The 20,205-nt window shown below is 34.7% G+C and overlaps 1 protein-coding gene across 1 annotated transcript in view; it reads left to right on the forward strand.

Moving 5' to 3' along the window:
• Window positions 1–18,052, forward strand: part of LOC129259594 (palmitoyltransferase ZDHHC14-like) — a 33,643-nt gene extending 15,591 nt beyond the window's left edge. The window contains exons 3-5 of the mRNA XM_064098333.1: window positions 5,439–5,599; window positions 14,097–14,252; window positions 15,732–18,052. Coding sequence (XP_063954403.1) covers window positions 5,439–5,599; window positions 14,097–14,252; window positions 15,732–15,877 — 463 coding nt within the window. The 3' untranslated portion in view covers window positions 15,878–18,052. The remainder of the gene's footprint in view (window positions 1–5,438; window positions 5,600–14,096; window positions 14,253–15,731) is intronic.
• The last annotated feature ends 2,153 nt before the right edge of the window (window positions 18,053–20,205 follow it).

The raw sequence follows: 20,205 nt of genomic DNA on the forward strand, positions 1-20,205 counted from the left end.
CTGGAACCACCATTTGATATTAATGGTTGAACATTAGGCCTACAGTACATGTACATGTACATGGCCCCCGGGGGGCCACTTCCATTGACGAGTGGATACCCTGCGCGACCATGGGGTCTCGAAAAGCACCCTAAACACGTATTTTCCATATTCGGAAAATGCACCCCTTAACAAGTATTGGCGTGTGAAACCCTACCCTTAACAAGTATTGGAAACAAAACGATACTGTTGACAAGTATTCCCTGAAATGAACCCCTAAACAAGTACAGGAATATTTTATTGTTATGTCACGCGTCCGTCGGTCGTCGGTTTTAGACACCATTATTTTGGTTTTAATAGTACGGCCCCACCTTCCACACCTCGCGCAAATCGGACTCTAAACACGTAGTGTTGGGGCAAAAAGGATATCCATTATAAAACATTTTAATTTTGTTTTATCATCCCCGCAAATTTGACCCTAAACACGTAACTTTCCTAGCAAAATAGATACCCTTTTTTCATTATTTTTGTGTTTTTGACACCCTTATCACGTTACGTACGTAACGTGCCCTGTCTCGAAAAAGACATCCTTTTTACGTGTTTTTTTGGTCGCGCATGGTATCCACTCGTCAATGTAAGTGGCCCCCCCCCGGGACATGGCCTGATAAATCTCTGAGTATGAAAGTAGATGTATGTGATGCAGTTTGGAAAATAAATTTAGTAGACCTCTTTCCTTTTAATAACAGCTCCCTGTTATGGTCTGATTTCCCAAGCTCTGCATTGCAGTATGTGCATTGAAGGTTAAGCTCACACTAGTGACTACTCAGTTGAATGGGCATGAATACATCATAGTTATTTATAGAGCACAACATTTCTTTAAGGGTTTTATAGGGAAAAAAGTTTTGTGGACTTTGTACAGTAGGCCTACTACATGTAATTTTTTTCCTTATAAAAAGCAATATTGAGTAAATTATTGTATTTCTCTATTGCCATTTTGTTTTATTTTTTGTTTCATAAATTTAATTATCATATGAGATTATGGATTGCATTTTCTGCCTGTGAATATATTAGATGTATGTAGTAGTACGTACACTGTACATTTTGGCCTACGTGTATGTAGATTTTTTTTCTTCCTGAGAGATCCATTCCAGAGATAGCCCGATGGAAAAGAGTAGGCGTACATGTACTGTACCAATAATAGATACGTACACGTAAGAATGAAATCTGTCTCTTTTTTGGGTTAGATTGTAGTTGTAGAATGTAGGATTTCACTCGAGCTAAGATTGTGGAAGGGGGGGGGTATGGAATCATTTGCATATGGATACTGTCTTTAATACCGACCAGAGTGTGACTATTTTGTGAAACTTATACATTTGTGAAATAAAAACTTTCTTTACACTTTTTATAAACATCAGATTGTAAAGGGGAAGTTCATCCTGACAGATATTTTATTGTAAAAATAGCAGAAAAATATTATAAAAAATATTGCCAAAGGTTTGAGAAGAATCCATCAATCAAAGAATTAAGAAGTTATTAGAATTTAATTTTTTTGATTTGTGACGTCGTACATGTACATGTATGCAAACAGCATTCCTACTGTACATAGCAAATTGTAAAAAATCAATGAAATGTCATCATTTTCTCAGAAAATTGAAAACGGTTTTTACTGTATCTATTATCTAAGTTTGCATATCAATAGACTAATAATTTCACAACTGATCATGAAGAGAAAACAAAAATAAGTCATCAGGAACCATTAAGAAAAATAAAATTCATCCATTTTGTATTACATTATACATGTAGCATATGGTCACATTTCAGGGTGGCGGATGAACAGATTTCCAAGCAGTGCTGTGGATAAATTGTAGCAACATCACAGCCCCATGGCCAAATTTGTTGTGTAAGGTCTCATTTTGAAGCTAGAACTATAGGCTTTATATATTACTATGAATTAGATCAATACAATATCAGCAACAAAAACTACATCACATTAAAGTTTTAAATTACAGGGGTGGCGGAGCCTGTGGATGCGGAAAATGATAAAATGTTGAAATGTGATGCTTAACTCATGATTTTTGTCTCGCCTGCATAGCAGAGCGAGACTATAGGCGCCGCTTTTCCGACGGCGGCGGCGGCGGCGTCAACATCAAATCTTAACCTAAGGTTAAGTTTGTGAAATAACATCATAAGGTCAAAGATCATTTAGGGTCAATGAACTTAGACCATGTTGGGAAAATTATTTTCAAAATCTTAACCGAAGGTTAAGTTTTTGAAATGACATCATAACTTAGAAAGTATATGGACCTAGTTCATGAAACTTAGGCATAAGGTTAATCAAGTATTAATAGTGAACATCCTGCTCGAGTTTTCATTCGAGGTCATTTAGGGTCAATGAACTTTGGTCAAGTTGGGGGTATTTGTTGAATTACTATCATAACTTTGAAAATTTATGGATCTAGTCCATGAAACTTAGACATAAGGTTAATCAAGTATTAGTGAACATCCTGCCTGAGTTTCAGGTCACATGACCAAGGTCAAAGGTCATTTAGGGTCAATGAACTTTGGCCAAGTTGGGGGTATTTGTTGAATTACCATCATAACTTTGAAAATTTATGGATTTAGTTCATGAAACTTGGACATTAGTTTAATCAAGTACCACTAAATATCCTGTGCGAGTTTCAGGTCACATGACCATGGTCAATGGTCATTTAAGGTCAATGAACTTTGGCCGTGTTGGGGGTATATGTTAAATTACCATCCTAGCTCTGAAAGTTTATGGATCTAGTTCATAAAACTTGTACATAAGAGTAATCAAGCATCACTGAACATCCCCTGTGAGTTTCAGGTCACAAAACCAAGTCAAAGGTCAGTTAAGGTCAATAAACTTAGGCCATGTTGGGGTAATTGTTGAAGTGCCATCATAACTTTGAAAGTTTATGGATAGAGTGAATGAAATGTGGACATGGGTGTAGTTGACAGTCTTAAGTCTCCGTTCAAATGTCATTTATGGTCAATGAACGTGGTATTATGTCATTATATGAATGATGTTTTTGTGAATGATTATTTTATAGTAGTTTTCAAAGTTAGCACTGCTGATATATTAAATTGCGTAATGCAGGCGAGACTGCCAGAGGCGTTCCACTTGTTGTTCATTTAAAGCATTTGTTGAGTTAAATGTCACTACTTAAACAAAATAAAGTTCATTTATTGTCAAAAACAAACATTTGGAACTATTTCAATATCCCTATACAGTTAAATTATTAATGATCTACCTAATTAATATACCCAATAAGTAGGAAAAAGTCAGCCAATATACATGTATGTATTCAAAAACCTTTTATTGTCATTTCTTTTAATTTTTTATATAAATAGTTTGGGTCTAATTTCACTTAAGAATTATTTAAAGACTCTAGGCATCACTTTATTAATGTTGATATTCATGTATAAAAAGATATGTATGTAGGCATGCAGGTAAATTATGTTAAATCAATTAACTTAAAAATGTACATGTACATGTATGTACATGTACATGTATTATTATGCCATAATTAACTTTATTCTATTGTGTTATAATATGTACATGTATACTGAGTGTCAGTCTCATATTTATAGTCAGTTTAAATGCAAAGAACAACTAAGTTTAATTCAAATTTGGCAACTTTGAAAATATTCAAGAATTACATGTACATGTACAATGTACATGTAGCTACATGTGCATGTTAGCTCCAATCTGCAATCCAATCCAATCTAATTAGTAAATTTTAGCAAAAAATTGTTAATTACTTAATTTGTAAACTTCATTTTATACTTTTTTAAAGTCTTGTAATCATTGCAAAAAAAAATCTTTTATCTATTCATGGTGTAGTGAATTTGCAAGGCATGTTACGGTGAGAGTCACTTTTTTGGAAAAAATTGCAAAATTAAACATCGTTAAAATTAGATTTAATTCATATGCATGCAATAACAGATTACCATTTTTTTGTTATGGATGTTAAAATTGATGTTCAAATAATACAAGTGCAAAATACTAGGATGATCCAATGTAGCATTAATTTTTTACACCATTTTATGTGCAGAAGGTCCAATTTGAGAAAAACGCATTTGAAAATTCAAATTTACATTGACGTCAATGTAATAATTAGATATAAATTAGCCATTTTAAGAAAAAATAAAGGTATTTTAGAATTTAGAATAAAGTCCTCCTTAATTATTTGAAGAATGGTAATACCTATAAAATAACTTTTTTGATCATTTTTACCCTGTTCGCGAAATTGGACCACCTTTATGACATGCGACCTCATGGGGCAGCTACCGGTACTTGTTTATGATGTCAGATCATGTCACAAATGCAAAAGTTAAAATTCTAATTAATAACTTTCTTACTCTTTAATGGATTTTCCTCAAACCTTCACCAATATTTTTGATAATTTTTCTGCTTTTTTACAACAAACTTTTCTTCAGGGTAAAACTTCCCTTTAATGAAATTTTCAATCTTTTTTTCAAATCAACTTTTGTAAGCCTGTGGGTTAAAATCCCCTTAAATAAGCTGAAGGATGGAAATTTAGAAAGTACCAGTAAATGTACTTCAAACATTTCAATGTTCACCAGATGGACATTTTTTGATGAACACCTTGCATTAGCCTTCAATAGGGAAATTGAAAGCCGGATCTAATATGGATGCCTGTGGGCAAACCGTGTGATCCCATTTTGCATGTACAGAAATTCTGAAATCTGAATTTAAAACCCCAAATCAATTACCATTGATTTCTCTGCCTCTTCTAGACTTGACTTTGTATTGTATTTCTCTTTATTGAATTATTCGCCCCTTTTCATTTTCCCTCCATTGCAGATCTTCTCCTAGCCCTGTCCCCCTCTTTTCTTCAAACCTGGGAGGTGTGATCATAAAACTGATTTTAAAGTTATGCACGATTTGTTATGCATGCCTGATCGCCTGTTATTGTGCTGTAATAATAATGAGATGCTCCAAATTTTCCCTGGTGTTTCAGCAAAATGGAAATTGGCGAGTGCTGGATTTTACCCTTTTAATATTGCATCTACATGTACATGCATGATTGTTTTTTTTTACTTCATAAGAATTTTGATCTACACATATCGGATGTTTTTGGGAGTCAGAATCTGAGCAGCACCCAAGAATAGGTTGCCAGTCACATAAATGTACAAACAGCTTGCTATGAAGTATGAAACACCAACAAGGCCCTACATTGATTCCTTTTCATGAAAGGTATAACCCCCCCCCCCGTCCCCTTTCCCCACTTTCTATTTGCCTTTCCTTTTCCCATCAATGCCCTGTTTTTTACCAGAATCCTCAATTCACAATTTCAAGATGATGTGTAATAATCTGTCTTAGAAAATTAATTAATTTCAAACAGTTTCCATTGTATACATGTATGTATTAAATTCTCCCTTTCTCTTCAATTTATTCCCCCATCATGGTGCAGCTCCCCGTACCTCGCCAACAGAGTAACGATAGCCATCCCCCTGATTGCAGCTGTCATGGTGGTCTTCTGCCTAGGTACTCTCTTCAGAACAAGCTTCACAGACCCAGGGATACTACCCAGAGGAACGGCAGCAGAGCTTGCAGACCTAGAAAAACAAATAGGTGAGGGAATATTTATAACTTGGGTCATTAAAAAGGGGTACTCCAGGCTGAAAATACATGTAATGAATATGATTTGAATGTACAGACTAAAGTTTGTGTAAGGATAAATCTTGTTCTAATTATAGATGTAAGATTTCATTTTTTTATGTGTTTCTATCCTGTCTAAAATTACAAAAATTAATGATGCTTGGATTTTTAAAATATTATTAAGTGAAAAAAGAAAAATTGTTTCATATTTGAAAGTAAAGATTGACGTTGAATTGGTACATACAGATAACAAGGTGGCTCCTCGCATGAAATTATTCATTTTTCTTAAAGGTAAATGCTAGTTTTGGTAACGATATCAAAATGAGTAGGTACAGAATCCAATGAAATGACCATCAAAGTGTCTGTTTGTATAAATAAAACGCATGTGCCAAAGGATTCTGGAAGAAATTGTGTAATTGCTGAGAAATCAGCAAATAAGCACAGGATTCTGGTAGAGCGTCGGGCCCGACGCTCAAAGCAATAATTATACACTGTCCCACATGCGCTTATCTGTGTTGGGGAAGTTCAGTCTGAACATTTTTCAGCGTAGATTTCAAGATTTCAAAAAGTTCAGTTTATGTAACTGTACCAGATCTAGATCCTCGATGATATACTGACAATTAAGCCTGGTTTTACAGACTTTCTCATGAAATCAGTGTTTACTGCAACTACTGGATTTTCTCTTTAAGTAGCATTTTGACTGTTTTTTTTTATTTGGGTATCATAAATGATTAACCGCCACAATAGGGGAAATATCAATGTCAGCTAAGTATAATTGGATTTATTGCAATAAAACTATCAAAACATACAATAGCAAGCAGTCCAAAGACTGAAATATGTGACTGTTTACAAATAGAATCATAACAAAAATTTGAAGTTAACATTATAAGTAAATATTCAAATACAAATATACAATACACAAATTTATACAAACGAAGAAAAAAAATAGTATCATAAATGTACATCGTGTATGAAATGATAAAATGGAAATGAAACCCAAAGAGAAAAAGGAAAGAGGGGGCGGGGGGGGGGGGGGGACCAGGACCCCGAAACTTAAACAAGAGCCCCAAATCAATCCAAAGAAAACCAAAACCACACCACAACTATCCAAAATCTCAGAGGGTCTCACCTGTATAAATTACTAAAATAAAATACCAATAACAAAAACATAATTACTATAAGCGCAGGTGCCAATAAAGAAGAAAAGGGGGAATGAAAGGTATATGAAAGAGGAGGAGAGAGGAGACTGAGGAATATGTACAATGTAGTAGATGAGAAAAGGTAAGCAAGAAATAAGTCAAAAGAAAAGGGAAGGCGAAACGTGAGAAGAGAAAAAGAGGCAACCCTCTGATTAGAAACTCATTATACAATACAGTATATTTATCAATGGTTACCAAAGGAGGGGGGGGGGCACAAATTTTTACAACGTACAATGTATGTTACATACATGTAGTACTACAGTGCGTATAAAAAAAAGGGACAGATTTGAAAAGTCTATAAAATTTTTGTTTCAAATTATGATGTCTATATTTTGGTGTAAATAGGTGCTCTAAGGTCTTATCTTTGAAATGCAATTAAAAAAATAAACTTTGTTCATGCTTGAGCGAACACGGGACGTTTTTGTTGGGGGTTCAAAAAGAGGCTTGCGCCAGAATTGCAGAATATGAGTAATATGATGATCAGACTTCTTGCTAATCAGAGACTTCCTCTTGACCTTTTCATTATCTGTGCCACAATTTTCGAATTATGCTGTCAAATTTTATTTACAAATTTATTTATTTACTTGAATTATTTTGTTTTTTCATTTAAACTTCTCTTACCTTTTAATTTTCCTTCATAAATAACTGAGAAAAGAAGATTTTTTGTCAACCCAAGCAAGAAGATTTGCATTATTAATTGGAAAAACTTGTGATTATTCAAATCCTTTTATTATATGAAACAAATTATGTTATGTACCTTTATAAAAAGACATGAATCTATTTTTCAAGGGGTCATTGATTCCTTGACCAAGTTAAATTGCTTGACAGGAAACACAGGAAGGATTCATGTCTTTCAATGACAATGGTGTATCGAGTCAATTTTGAAGGAGCTAGATATGGCAGATCAGGTAAAATGTATTAAAAAGTTGTGAGCGAGCGAAGTGAGCATGCAAATGTTCCCACTTTTTTATTAAAATATCCAATTTTGTGATAGATTTTGACATAATATTCAGAAAATAATATCATATTTTACTTTCTATCTTTCCTTTTATTTCCTGTCCACTTTTTTTCTTGGTCATGATTTTTTTTTAATTAAGGGGGTTGGGGAGCATCCCAAGCCCCCGCCCATCTGTGTGGCACTGTTCAAAAGGCACCATAACCTTTGTAGCACACAATTAAAGGATTTGAAGAAAAAAATCTACGCTCTCCCATACTTTGGTTGAATCAAAATTGTTTTAGCTTGAAGAAGGAATATTCAAAGCTAACAGAGAGCAAATTAAAATGAAACAACAACAGAACAATTCAAGCAAATAAATAGATCTGAAAATGAATTTTGACCGCATGATTTGAAAATTATGGCAAAGATAATGAAAAGGTTAAGAGGAAGTCTGCTAATTAGCAAGAAGTCCGATCATCAATTTTATGCCATTTTGGCGCAAGCCTCCATTTTAACCCCAGACAAAAACATTCCGTGTTCGCTCAAGCATGAACGAAACTAAATTTTTTTAATAGCATAAATTTGAAAGATAAGACCTTAGAGCACATATTAACACCAACATATAGACATTATAATTTGAAACAAACATTTTATAGACTTTTCAAATCTTTCCCGTTTTTTTTTATACGCACTGTAGTAATTGAGACCAGCAAAAAAGAGGGAAAGTAGAGATCAAGACACATGTAGGGACTCCCTAGAAAGGGAAAAATATTTTAACATTCAAGTGAATTTGCTTTTTCTTTAGAGGATGCCAAAGTAAAATCATCCAATCCATGTGGCTTTGTCCTTGATGCTCATATTGGTGTTTTAATGTAGATCTACATGTATAAAGTTTTTAGAAATAGACTTGAAATGAAAATTCAGTCTTCTATCTTTTTGAAAGGAAATTGAGGGATACGTTTAATTCAATTTCCATTCAAATTAGAATTATTTTTGATAGAAATATTCATTCTAAATTCATTCCATAAAGATTTTATATGAATTAATTTAGGGAATACTTTTGCAATTTTCAAGGGGATTTTCTGCAATTGCCTTTATTCTTCTTTGGTCAAAGGTTAAATGTACACTGTTTATTTATAATGTTGAAATATCTATATTTTTCATTAATTTCAAATACTCAGCCCTATTTTATCATTTAGTCAAACAGGCATTAATGTGTAATGAAAATGAATCAAAATAATATTAAGAGTAAATACATGTACATTATTTTTCAGTCTTTCAGTGTTTTATTTTAAATACTATACTATTCTGCAAAATCCCATGTACACGTTTGTAAACAAGGCATACACATTTAATGACATTTCTCTTTCATGATTATCCTCACTAAAAAAAACCCCAAACATCATTATGATGTCTACTGCACTCTCATTTCATCTCGGCGGACAGCTATTCAATTTGGATGCGCACACACACGCTCCTTACGCCCCTTGGATGTCATTTCATTTTAAGAGTGCCTGAAAATTAATCATCAAGATTAACTTCCTAACTGCCTGGTTCGGCAACAGACTGCTGGCTTTCTACTTCAAAATGTCAAACGGCCGGTCCCTCAGTATCGCACGTAATCACTGGCTACACGTATGCAAGCAACGGGCAAAAACTTGAAAGGCCAAGTCTTATCATTTCATGTAATTTCATAATGATTTTAAAGATTTAAAGCAAGCATTGTATTTACATTGAAAATCAAAGTCAGATTATTACATTGTATGTTACAAGTCACTGTGTAACATCATGGGTTTTGTAGATTGAAGTTTTAGGAAAAGATCACCAGTGGTGGCAGCAAGAGGGGGTATACATTGTAGGCACTTGTCAGCTCCCCCCCCCCACCCCGGTTGGAACCAGTGCCCCTCCCCCATAAGTTTTGAAAAATGGTCCCCCCCCCCATTTTCTTTTGCCCTCCACTGCCCCCCTCCCCCTCTGAAATTCCTGGTGCTGTCACTAAACATTTAATTATGAATTAAATGTACTTTCTAAATTATATACATGTAGGGAAAGTTTACAAAACAATGTATTTAAAGAATACTGTAATACTAGTGTGTAATTGTTCTCTTTTGTGAGTTTTTTCGTGAGCATGTACACTGCACTTTAAATAAAGGCTTCACTCCTTCAAATAATGAAAAACAATTCCATCAGTGATGGGTATTTCTGAAAATTTAATATTCTGTAAAGAAAAAGCTTGCTTGTATTACCCCTTTACATGTAGGCTATACAGTACATGAACAGGGGAGCTCTGTATTTCAAGGACAAGTCCACCCCAACAAAAAGTTGATTTGAATAAAAAGAGAAAAATCCAACAAGCATAACACTGAAAATTTCATTAAAATCGGATGTAAAATAAGAAAGTTATGACATTTTAAAGTTCACTTTATTTCTGAAAAGTGAAAACAGTTATCCTGGTTGGTATGCAAATGAGGGGACCAATGGCATCACTCACTCATTATATCCTTTGTATTTCATTATACATGTAGGAAATATAAAATATTCTCATTTTCTCCTCATTGTCATGTGAAACTCAGTTTTATTCCTTCCTGAACATGTAAATTACCATTAATAACATATTGTGGTTCAGTCAGGTTTGTCATAAAGGTCAAATCTATATATTGTCCAATTCAAACGATAAAAAAGAAAAGAAATAGTGACTATAAAAAAAAAGATACCTCATTGACTTTCTCATTTAAATATCACTGAGTTGTGCATAGAACTCTTTGGTGGAAAATAAACGAAACTTTAAACTCTCATAACTTTCTCATTTTACATCCGATTTTGATGAAATTTTCAGTGTTACGCTAGTTTAATTTTTCTGTGTTTATTCAAATCAACATTTTTCTGGGGTGGACTTGACCTTCAAGGTATACCATAATATAATGTCCTTTCAATAAATTTGGACTCTATCTTGCAGACAGGTCCCCTAAACTTTCAGACCGTCTCAAAGTTCATGAATAGCAAGTATTCTCTAATCGGGAAATTTATTCTGATCTATCTCGATCAGAAAATAACTGTATTTTTGCCAATGTGAAAGCAAAAATACTTGTAAAATTCCTTTAACTATTAAATTAAATAGAACTTCACCGGTGAAGTTCGCCGGTGAACTTCTCCACCTCTAGAGGTGGAGAACTTCGCCGGCGAAACTGTTTCACCGGTGAAGTTCGCCGGTGAAAAGGCCAGTATGAAAGCAAACCGGAGAACTTCTCCTCTTTAATGACGTCAGAGGTCAATTTTTTTCTCTCCCAAAGTCCCCTGCACCGAGATTCCGCGCGCGATAGTTGCAAGCTCAGCTTGAATGCTATGGCCAAGTAGATACCCTCGAACATTTTTTTTTTTTTACTAACAATATTTATTAAAAAGCACTTTTTACATGTATAAAATGCGCTAAGATATAAAAACAAGGTGATATTGTTTGTTTTTATCGTTATACTTCCAAAATATGTTGTAATTAATTTTTTTGATACCTTTTTGTAATAGGTAAGAAGTAATGTTTACAATTTTCTTTCGTTTGTTCTGCAATCGCCCGTTGACTTTCGCCGGGGAAGAAATGTCAGTGCGAAAGGGTACATTTTTTCCTTCGCCGGGGAAGTGAGGAATGCGAGGCGGAGAAGTTCGCCGGCGAAGTTCGCCGGTGAAAAATGAAGAGGGCACTATGAAAGGGGTATAAGTTAAGTTGGTCCTTTTTGTAAAATCTGTAAAAATTGAAATATTGTATTATTCAAACAATAAAAAACAAAATAAATAGTGAGTGATGGACATCATCGACTCTCTCATTTGCATATCACTGAGTTGTGCATTTAACTGTTTTGTGAAAAATAAGCGAAACTTAAAATGTCATAACTTTCTTATTTTAAATCCGATTTTCGATGAAATTTGCAGCGTTAGGTTTGTCTGATTTTTCTCTATCGATTCAAATCAACAATTTTCTGGGGTGGACTTGACCTTTAAAGAACAGTAACTTCCTAGACTGCATAGCAAATTTCATGGAGATTCTTGAATTGCATGCTAATTGGAGGTCGCTTACCCTGCAATCTCCATTGGGTGGAATCTGAGCTGGGCCGAAGCTCTAATGGTTGTTTGCTGAACACACTATACAGGGTTTCCCAAACTGCCCTGGAATAGAGTGCAAGGTATGGATCAGTTGTCCTGTTCAGACCCAAAAAAAAACATACCGGTGGTACTTACATGTATGTTAATAGGGCCTTAATTTAGCCAGCCAAAATGTCATATGAAAAGAGTTTTGCTGGTCAAAATTATCATCAGATTATTAAAGATTACCTGCTTGTTATTGTCTTTTCCGAGCCTCTTCCATAGAGTCGGTGTGGATCAGGGGAGGGGGGGGGGCCTCTTTGATTTTAGAAACCACTTTGCCCCCCCCCCCCCCTCTGTTTCATATTATTTTTGCTTTGGCTTTTGTTTAAAGAGCAGAAAAAGAAGACACTTGTTAATTAAGGTTTCAGGGTTTTTGTTTGTATTAAAAGCAGAAAAAAAATCAGTTACTTTGCGCGTTTGCAAATGTACCATTGAATATTCAGAATTACATTACAGTACAAGCTGCTTTATTCATTTTATTTACCAATATCTTGGATATTTTTGTTGAATTTCATACTTTCCTATGATTTTCTGCTTTTAAAATTAGAAACCACCTTTGATATCAGGGTGAACTTTTCTTCATAAAAAATTATCAGGAATTCAAATCAATGAAAAGTTCCTGTACATGCAGAACATTCAGAAATACACCAAAGTTGACATTTAAGCAATTTTGTTGAAAATGCAGAAGAAAAGAATTTTAAGAAATAATCAGCTATTTGAGAGAACCATTTTTGGAGTGTGAAAAGGATATTTGTTCAGAGATGTTGGTCAAAAATGCATAGAAAATATCTGATTTTGTCTGTCTCATTTCCTGGGTTACCATTTCCACCAAAGTTGTATAACATTGAATTTTGAAGTGATTATAAAAACTTCAAGTGATTATAAAAACAGATTACAATGTAGATTGTAAAATCTATCAAAGGTACTGTATTGGGGTTGTGACAAAGGCTTTACTTATATGTAGAATCTTCCTTTGTGAGTTCAAGATTTTATGGTCAGTGTCGGATATTGATTTTTGCTAAGAGGGGGGTTCATGACAAGTTGGTTTGACCCTGACGAGCAGTGACATACACATGTACACATGTAATGCATCCTACCCCCATACTTGTATATATGTAGATATCCGTCTCTGCTCTGTTTGTGCGACTCTTGTAAGCGAAGAAGCAGTGTTGTACACGTAGTTTGATCCCACACTCTTTTTTGGAATTATGTAGGGAGCCCGAGGTGGGGGATTAAACCTCTATTAAAACCAACCCCCTACCCCCCCCCCCCGATCCGCTACTGGCGTTGCAACTGATTTCAGTCATTTGTGTGACTTATCAAAACCAAGTTATATTCAAGTCAATAGGATACTTCACATTCATAATAGGATAGTTCACATTCATGTACTTCTATGTGCCTGCCAGGTAGGAAGTCAGAGTGAATGAATTTGCTTTGGATATCGCCTGCCCCAGATTCTAAGATTGATTATAAATTGATATTTACCTTCAAAAAATCTGGTCATTTCCGTTACTCTCGGAGTAATCTTTGCACAGGTGTTTTCAAGCGCCTTTTGAATCCCAGTTTTCTCACTGTAATCATTTCAATGAAATCAAGAAGTTTCTCCCCTGCAGGAGCAAGATTTAAGAAAATCCTTGAAAGGTGGATGTAAAGTCTACAATCAGAAATATTTGTATCAAAATATGTTTTCCTCTGTCCTATTAAATTTGCATCAAATGATAAAATAAATCTTTGAGGTATAATGGTACTCTATTGCCTGAAGTCAATTTGTTGGTAAGTGATATCGGTGCATCAAAGCAAGTTGTTGTTTTGTCTATAGGGTTGCATTTCTATTTCTTTTTGTTTGTCTGATTTTGGGTTGCATCATGAAATTCTTTATGATGTATACTTTTTTCTTTTTCAAGCAAAGATTGTGATGTCAAATGCAAAAGTTTGCTGTAGTGTGTTTTTTCTCAAGATATTAAAACAGAAAGTTATGACTGGTATACAATGTAGTATGAGAGCGATTGCATGATAGTAACTTGACAGCATTTTTTGCTCCACGTCCTCAGAAAGTAAACCAATACACTCTCAGAGACAGGACACGGTGCACAGATGTATGAATTTTATTTATTTTGCCAATACTTATTAATACTATCACTGTGATTAATTATTTTGATTGTGAATTTTTTAATTTTTTTCGTTTCTTGTTGTTCTTTAGAACCCCCAAATCCAGATAATCCCCAGTACAGACCACCACCAAGAACAAGAGAAGTGACAATAAAAGGCCAAACTGTCATGCTAAAGTACTGTTTTACATGTAAGATCTTCCGTCCCCCGCGGGTCTCGCATTGTAGCATGTGTGATAACTGTGTTGGTAAGTTTAAGGCACTTGTTTTAACTCAGAAATTCTTAAAGGGGAATGAAACCTTTGGAACACGATGGCTTGTGTGAAAATAGAGAAATCAAAGAAACAGATCAACGAAAGTTTGAGAAAAATCGGACAAATGATGAGAAAGTTATGAGCATTTGAATATTGCGATCACTAATGCCATGGAGATCCTCAAATTGGCAATGCGACAAAGATGTGTGATGTCAACTGTGAACAACTCTCCCCATTACTTTAGTATATATTTCACTTAAATTGCCTCTTTTATCACATCTATCAGTAGATCATGTTCTTTCTATAGGAGGGCATGTAATACAGATTTTTAAAGAATACATCATGGATAAAGAGTTTGTATTACCACAAGAAAAAGCAGAAAGAGACATTTTGAGGGTATTTTATAGTCCATCAAAGGGAAAGTTGTTCACATGTGACATCACACATCCTTGTCGCATTGCCAATGGGAGGGTCTCCATAGCATTAGTGATTGCAAACTTTCTTTGTTCTTATTCTTTTATTTTTCTGTTTCGACACAAGCCTACTTAGTCCAAAGGTTTCATTCCCCTTTAAGTCTGTCTTCTTTACCTGTCAGTTCTTGCATGATTTTTTTAAGTTGTAACGAGTTGAAACCACTACCGTGACTCTAAAAATCTTAAAATGCAAATTATCAATCAATGTACATGTACATGTACATGTACATGTCAAAGGAAATATGATAATTTCAATACTTCCTATTTAAATTTTCATCAAAAGAAGTGTCTGAAATTTCATCAAAAGAAGTAGCATGAACCCCGTAAAGTTGTGATTCAGTGTACACACTACATGTATAAACAAAGTTGTGGTGCAGTCTGCTTTTATAAACTAGCGAAGTTGTACTTTTGTTGCAAATTTACTTTGTCTCTGTACAATGTTCTGAGTGTTTATGATACTGTACACATACCTGTGTCAACCTCAATATTGGATTTAAGGTTTGTTATGATTAGTCATAAAGTCTATCAATGTCATCATTCTTGACCATGACCATGATCATTAGAAGAGGCCCCTTTTAATCCACTTTCAGTGTCCACCTGCCATTTTGCAATTCTGTTCATGTACCCTACCCCCTATACTTAAAAGTATTACAATATTTCAAAGCACTACACATTTACTTGTGAAAACAAGTGTTTGATATATTATTGATATTTATGAAAGACTTTGCTGGATTTGCTCCTTGCCAGGGATATCTATTATTTTTCTATGATCAATATGAAATTAAACAGACGTGTACATGTAGTATCTGAGCCTTACTTGTATTGATAAATTCTGAATCAAAATTGAAAAAGAAATGAATATAATAAAGATTGTATATTTTTCTTCCCAAATTTTATTGATAGATTATTTATTAATTGCCATTTCGATATTAATTTTCCATTTTATTGATTTGAGCTCCATGTTTTCTCCCCCTTCCCCCATTCCATTTTGTCTCTGCAGAAAATTTTGACCACCATTGTCCATGGGTGGGAAACTGTGTTGGCAGGAGGAATTATCGATATTTCTATCTCTTCTTAGTCTCAACGTGTATATTATCTATGTTTGTCTTTGCCTGCAATATTACAACACTTGTACTAGGTGAGTGATCAGTGAGAAATATTATCTGAAATGTGTTTGTGATGGTACTCGTGTGGGGAAATTCCCATCTGTTTGCCTGAATAGGGGCAATGTTCTCCTTCAACTTCATTATCTTTTGTCCTCATTTTTTTCTTCAGTCTTTTCTCCTACCCTTCACTCTCTTGCTCTTCCCTTTCTTGCTCATCAACCTATTCTTCTTTATTCTCCTCCTCTTCTTTGTTGTCAACTTGTTATTTCTTTCCGCCGCCTTCTTCTACTTCTTCTTTTTCTTGTCATCGTTGCTCTCTTCTTCTTTGTCATTGCCTTCTTTGTTATGTTCTCCATCACCTCTTCTTCTTCATCATCCTCCTCTTTTTCTTCTTCTACTAATCCTCCTCCCCCTTCTGCTTCTCATTCTGCCTCTTCTTCTCCTCCCCCTTTTCTTCTCCTCATCCAGCTATATTCTTTATTTTGTCTTTGCACCCTATTTTCTCAAGAAAGGACCGCAATCAGTTGAATTTTTGGCATGGAGAATTTTTATTTCTCCTGATGATAATGTCCTATTTATCTCATCTGCATTGTAGGAACCATTACGTGTGAAATCGCCTGGGTGATTAATTAGTCCATTTCCTGTCCGCCAACTGCTAGCTGTTTTATAATTGTGTGTCCTGTGGGATGTCTTGTTTTTTTCTTTATCCTACAATTCTCAGTGTCTCAAATAATTTGAAAAATGTCATTGGCCATTGAATTCAGAGGCCCATAACACAAAGCTTAGCGATGATCGTAGAACATTTTTCTACAATTGATTGTGCATTGACTACAATGTACAATCAATCGTGAAAATCAAACGTGAAAATCAAACGTACGATTAATCGCTGACCTTTGTGTTACGGTACCCAGGCCTGAGGTTTACCTTAGATCTGGCTTAATTGATGTGTACATATGTACACTCCCATTCAGGGAATAAACATGGGTTTTGGGTGTATTTTCTGTAAAAAGTTCTTCTGTTTAAAATATTTGAAGGTTAATGCATTGCATGGTTTCTGATGTAGATATATATGTACATGTACATGTATGCTCAAATCCATACTCCACCAGTGCCTTGCAGTGCGTAACATAAATATATATTTTTTTAATCAACAATCAATGGCAAATTCCATGGCACCCTCCTTCATATTGCATTTATTTTAATTTCATTAATGATCTAGAAACCATCAGTTTTCAGGTTTACCCAATTGCAAACATTATTTTGCAATTGTCAGTCTTCTCATGAATATAAACCTGCTATCATTATTGTATCCTTCAATTTACAGAACACATGTTGAGTACACAAGTATTATTAAGCCTTGTTTCCCCATCTTATGCAATTATCATGACAATAACATGTCCAGCGCATTATTAGACAGCACATTCATTACATGAATGCCTGCAGTAATAAGGTGTCGCAAAACATGTCCTGACGTCAGACATGACGTATGGGAAGACCATAATGCTTGATTAGAGTTGTAACAGTACACCAAACTTTGTAAAAATGAGATGTTTATTGTCTATTTTCAGTCATGCTGAAATTAACAATAATAATGGCTACAAGCACTAATATGCATGAAGAAATTTGTCCTGTTATGTCAGCAGTTTCCATTTTTCAATTCCGTCTGCAAAAGTATAACCAATTCATTTTTGTCTTAGAATTTTAAACTACTATTGGCAAAGAGAAAATAAAATTAATGAATGGAAAAAGTGAGCACCTCTGGAGAGTTGATAATAACATCAGAGATACTTATCCTATAGAATTTCAATTGTCAAAATCACTGTACTGACATATATGTACTTTAATAGTCTGCATGCAGGCACAGACTTAGATTGATGCATTATCAACAAGTGAGTCTTGGAAAGAGCCTAGTACAAATTCTAATGAGCTACATAAAAGTCAATCATCAAACTATTCCTTTATAAAGCCTTTGAAAGGAAAAAAAATCCGACCACTTTTTTTGACAAAACTGAGGGTTTGTAACTTCCATTTGGAGCTCCATTATTTTCTTAAATATATTTTTTCATTGCCTACATGTAGGCCTATATAGATTTAAACTATGATACAAATAGTCAGCAGTTTTCATTGGTGATTTGTTGTACATGTATTAAAAAGCTACTGACATCATTGCTTCTGATTGGCTCAGATTGAGCTTGTCAGTGAAAATCACCGGTAAAGTGATTCATGAAACACCCCCCGACCTACAATATTTGCCTGTTTTTGCTCTTCGCTGCGATAGCTTGAGCTGGATTGCGTTATCTCATCAATAAGGTTTTCAATGAATATTTCATTTTCCAAGAATGGAATATCATCTGCTGATAGCCCCCAGTGCTTTAATTCACTTAACTTTAACTCAGAGTTAATGCCTTATAGGGGCTTTCACACCCATGCAGTAGTAAAAACCCTGTATATTTCCAGCATAAAAGCAAATTAATTGTGAAATTCCCAATAAAATTCCTGCAAAAATAGGTACATGTACTTGTGGAATTCCTAGGCCTCTAGAAGGGATTTCCTCAAGGTTCACACAGTAATATTTCTTGTTGGAATTCACATACGTCTGTATTATTTGCAATAAAAATAATGATAATAGTGGTAATACATGTATGCAAAATTTGTAAAGTGTTCAGTATTAGCGCCATGTTTTATTACCCCTGCTGTATCACATTCACTCCTACCCAGTTATCCCTTTACAACACCTGTGTAGAGAGTGGCAAATGTAGATTTTTCAAAGGATGTGGTGGGATTTGAACTGTGGACTTTGTTGTTTTAATAGACTTTAACTAAGCAAAAGCACCTCTACAGGAACACACCTCACGGCCTAAAGAACTCTGTGGCCCTAATTCACAAAGGTAGTTTTGAAAATGATTGTTTGAACCCACGGTTTATTCAGATTTCCTGTATAAATTATGCTTATTTACCGAGCATATTTAAAAATGTCCAATGTCGATGCGCGCTTTGTCACGGTGCGCCAAATTGACGCCTGTTGCCATGGTTTAAAGTACGTTATTTTATTCATGAGTCCACTGTTTGAAGAGTGGACTCATTAATTAAAAACAGTGGACTCTTGAATGAAATCGCGTGGATAGCCATGGCAACCGGCGTCGATTTGGCACACTGTGACAAAAGCGTGCATCCGCATTGGAAGTTACAAGCGGTAAATAAGCTTAATTTAAACAGGAAATTTGCATAAACCATGGGTTCAAGTTGTTCAACTGATTGTTTTAAAAACCACCTTTGTGAATTTGGGCCACTCTGTTCCAGGCAGGGCCCTGTTGCATAAAACTTACTATCATGGTAACCTTGCCATCCAATGATACCATTGGATTGCAAAGTTATCAAAACTATCATGCAATGATGCCCAGGTGTACATGTAAGAAAATAATTATGAGATATTGAAGTGTGAACATGTCCTTGGTATGTTCTGTGATCTTCTGGGAGTGAAAGCACCTTTTGAGACTCCAATACATGATATCTGTTTTTCAGGTTTCTAGAAGCTTGCCTTTGGTCATATCTATCGGGTTTTGCAGGTGTATCTGCTTGCCTTTTGATAGATATCACTGATTAAACACGCACACTTTCTCTCTCTCTCTCTCTCTTCAGTCTCTTGTTGATCTTATGCAGTTGTTTGTGTTATTTCAATATTTCAATATTTTAATATTTTATTTTAACATTTTAATATTTTATAGTTATTCTTTATTTCTTTTCTTTTTTAATACATCTTTTTTCCGGTTCAAACTTGTCTCTTGAATATTGATTTTTTTTTTTTCTCAGTACTGATCAATGAATTTAAAGCCAACCCTAGCATCTCGGTTTTAAAGCTCATTATTGGAACATGTACTTTATGACCTTGTTATTTGATCTAGATTGTGATGATGATCCCTTGAAAGCTATACTAGTTTGTAGAAAACACGATGTACTTGTTTTCCTTTCTCAAGGTCATGTAGAATGTGATACATGTAGCTCAAGAAAGTAGTCGCCAGTGTTCAATTTTTTTTATTTTCCGGGAGCTCAGATAACACTCTTCAGCTTGTCATTGCTTTATACACGTGTATAATGCAGTATTTTATTACAGGGTATTCCAATAATCAGGATGTGTTTGTGTATTAAATACAAAATTCAGATATTGCAGTTTTTGTCTCGCCTGCATAGCAGAGCGAGACTACGCGTTGCTTTTTCCGACGGCGGTGACGGCGACTATGGTTTTCATAGATCTTTTCAATCATTCTATCCAAGGTTAAAGTTATGACATTTTAAAGTTTCGCTTATTTTTCACAAAACAGTTATATGCACAAATCATTGATATGCAAATGAGAGTCAATGATGTCCTTC

The sequence above is a fragment of the Lytechinus pictus genome, chromosome 4 (genome assembly GCF_037042905.1).
Source record: "Lytechinus pictus isolate F3 Inbred chromosome 4, Lp3.0, whole genome shotgun sequence".
NCBI classification, from domain to species: domain Eukaryota; kingdom Metazoa; phylum Echinodermata; class Echinoidea; order Temnopleuroida; family Toxopneustidae; genus Lytechinus; species Lytechinus pictus.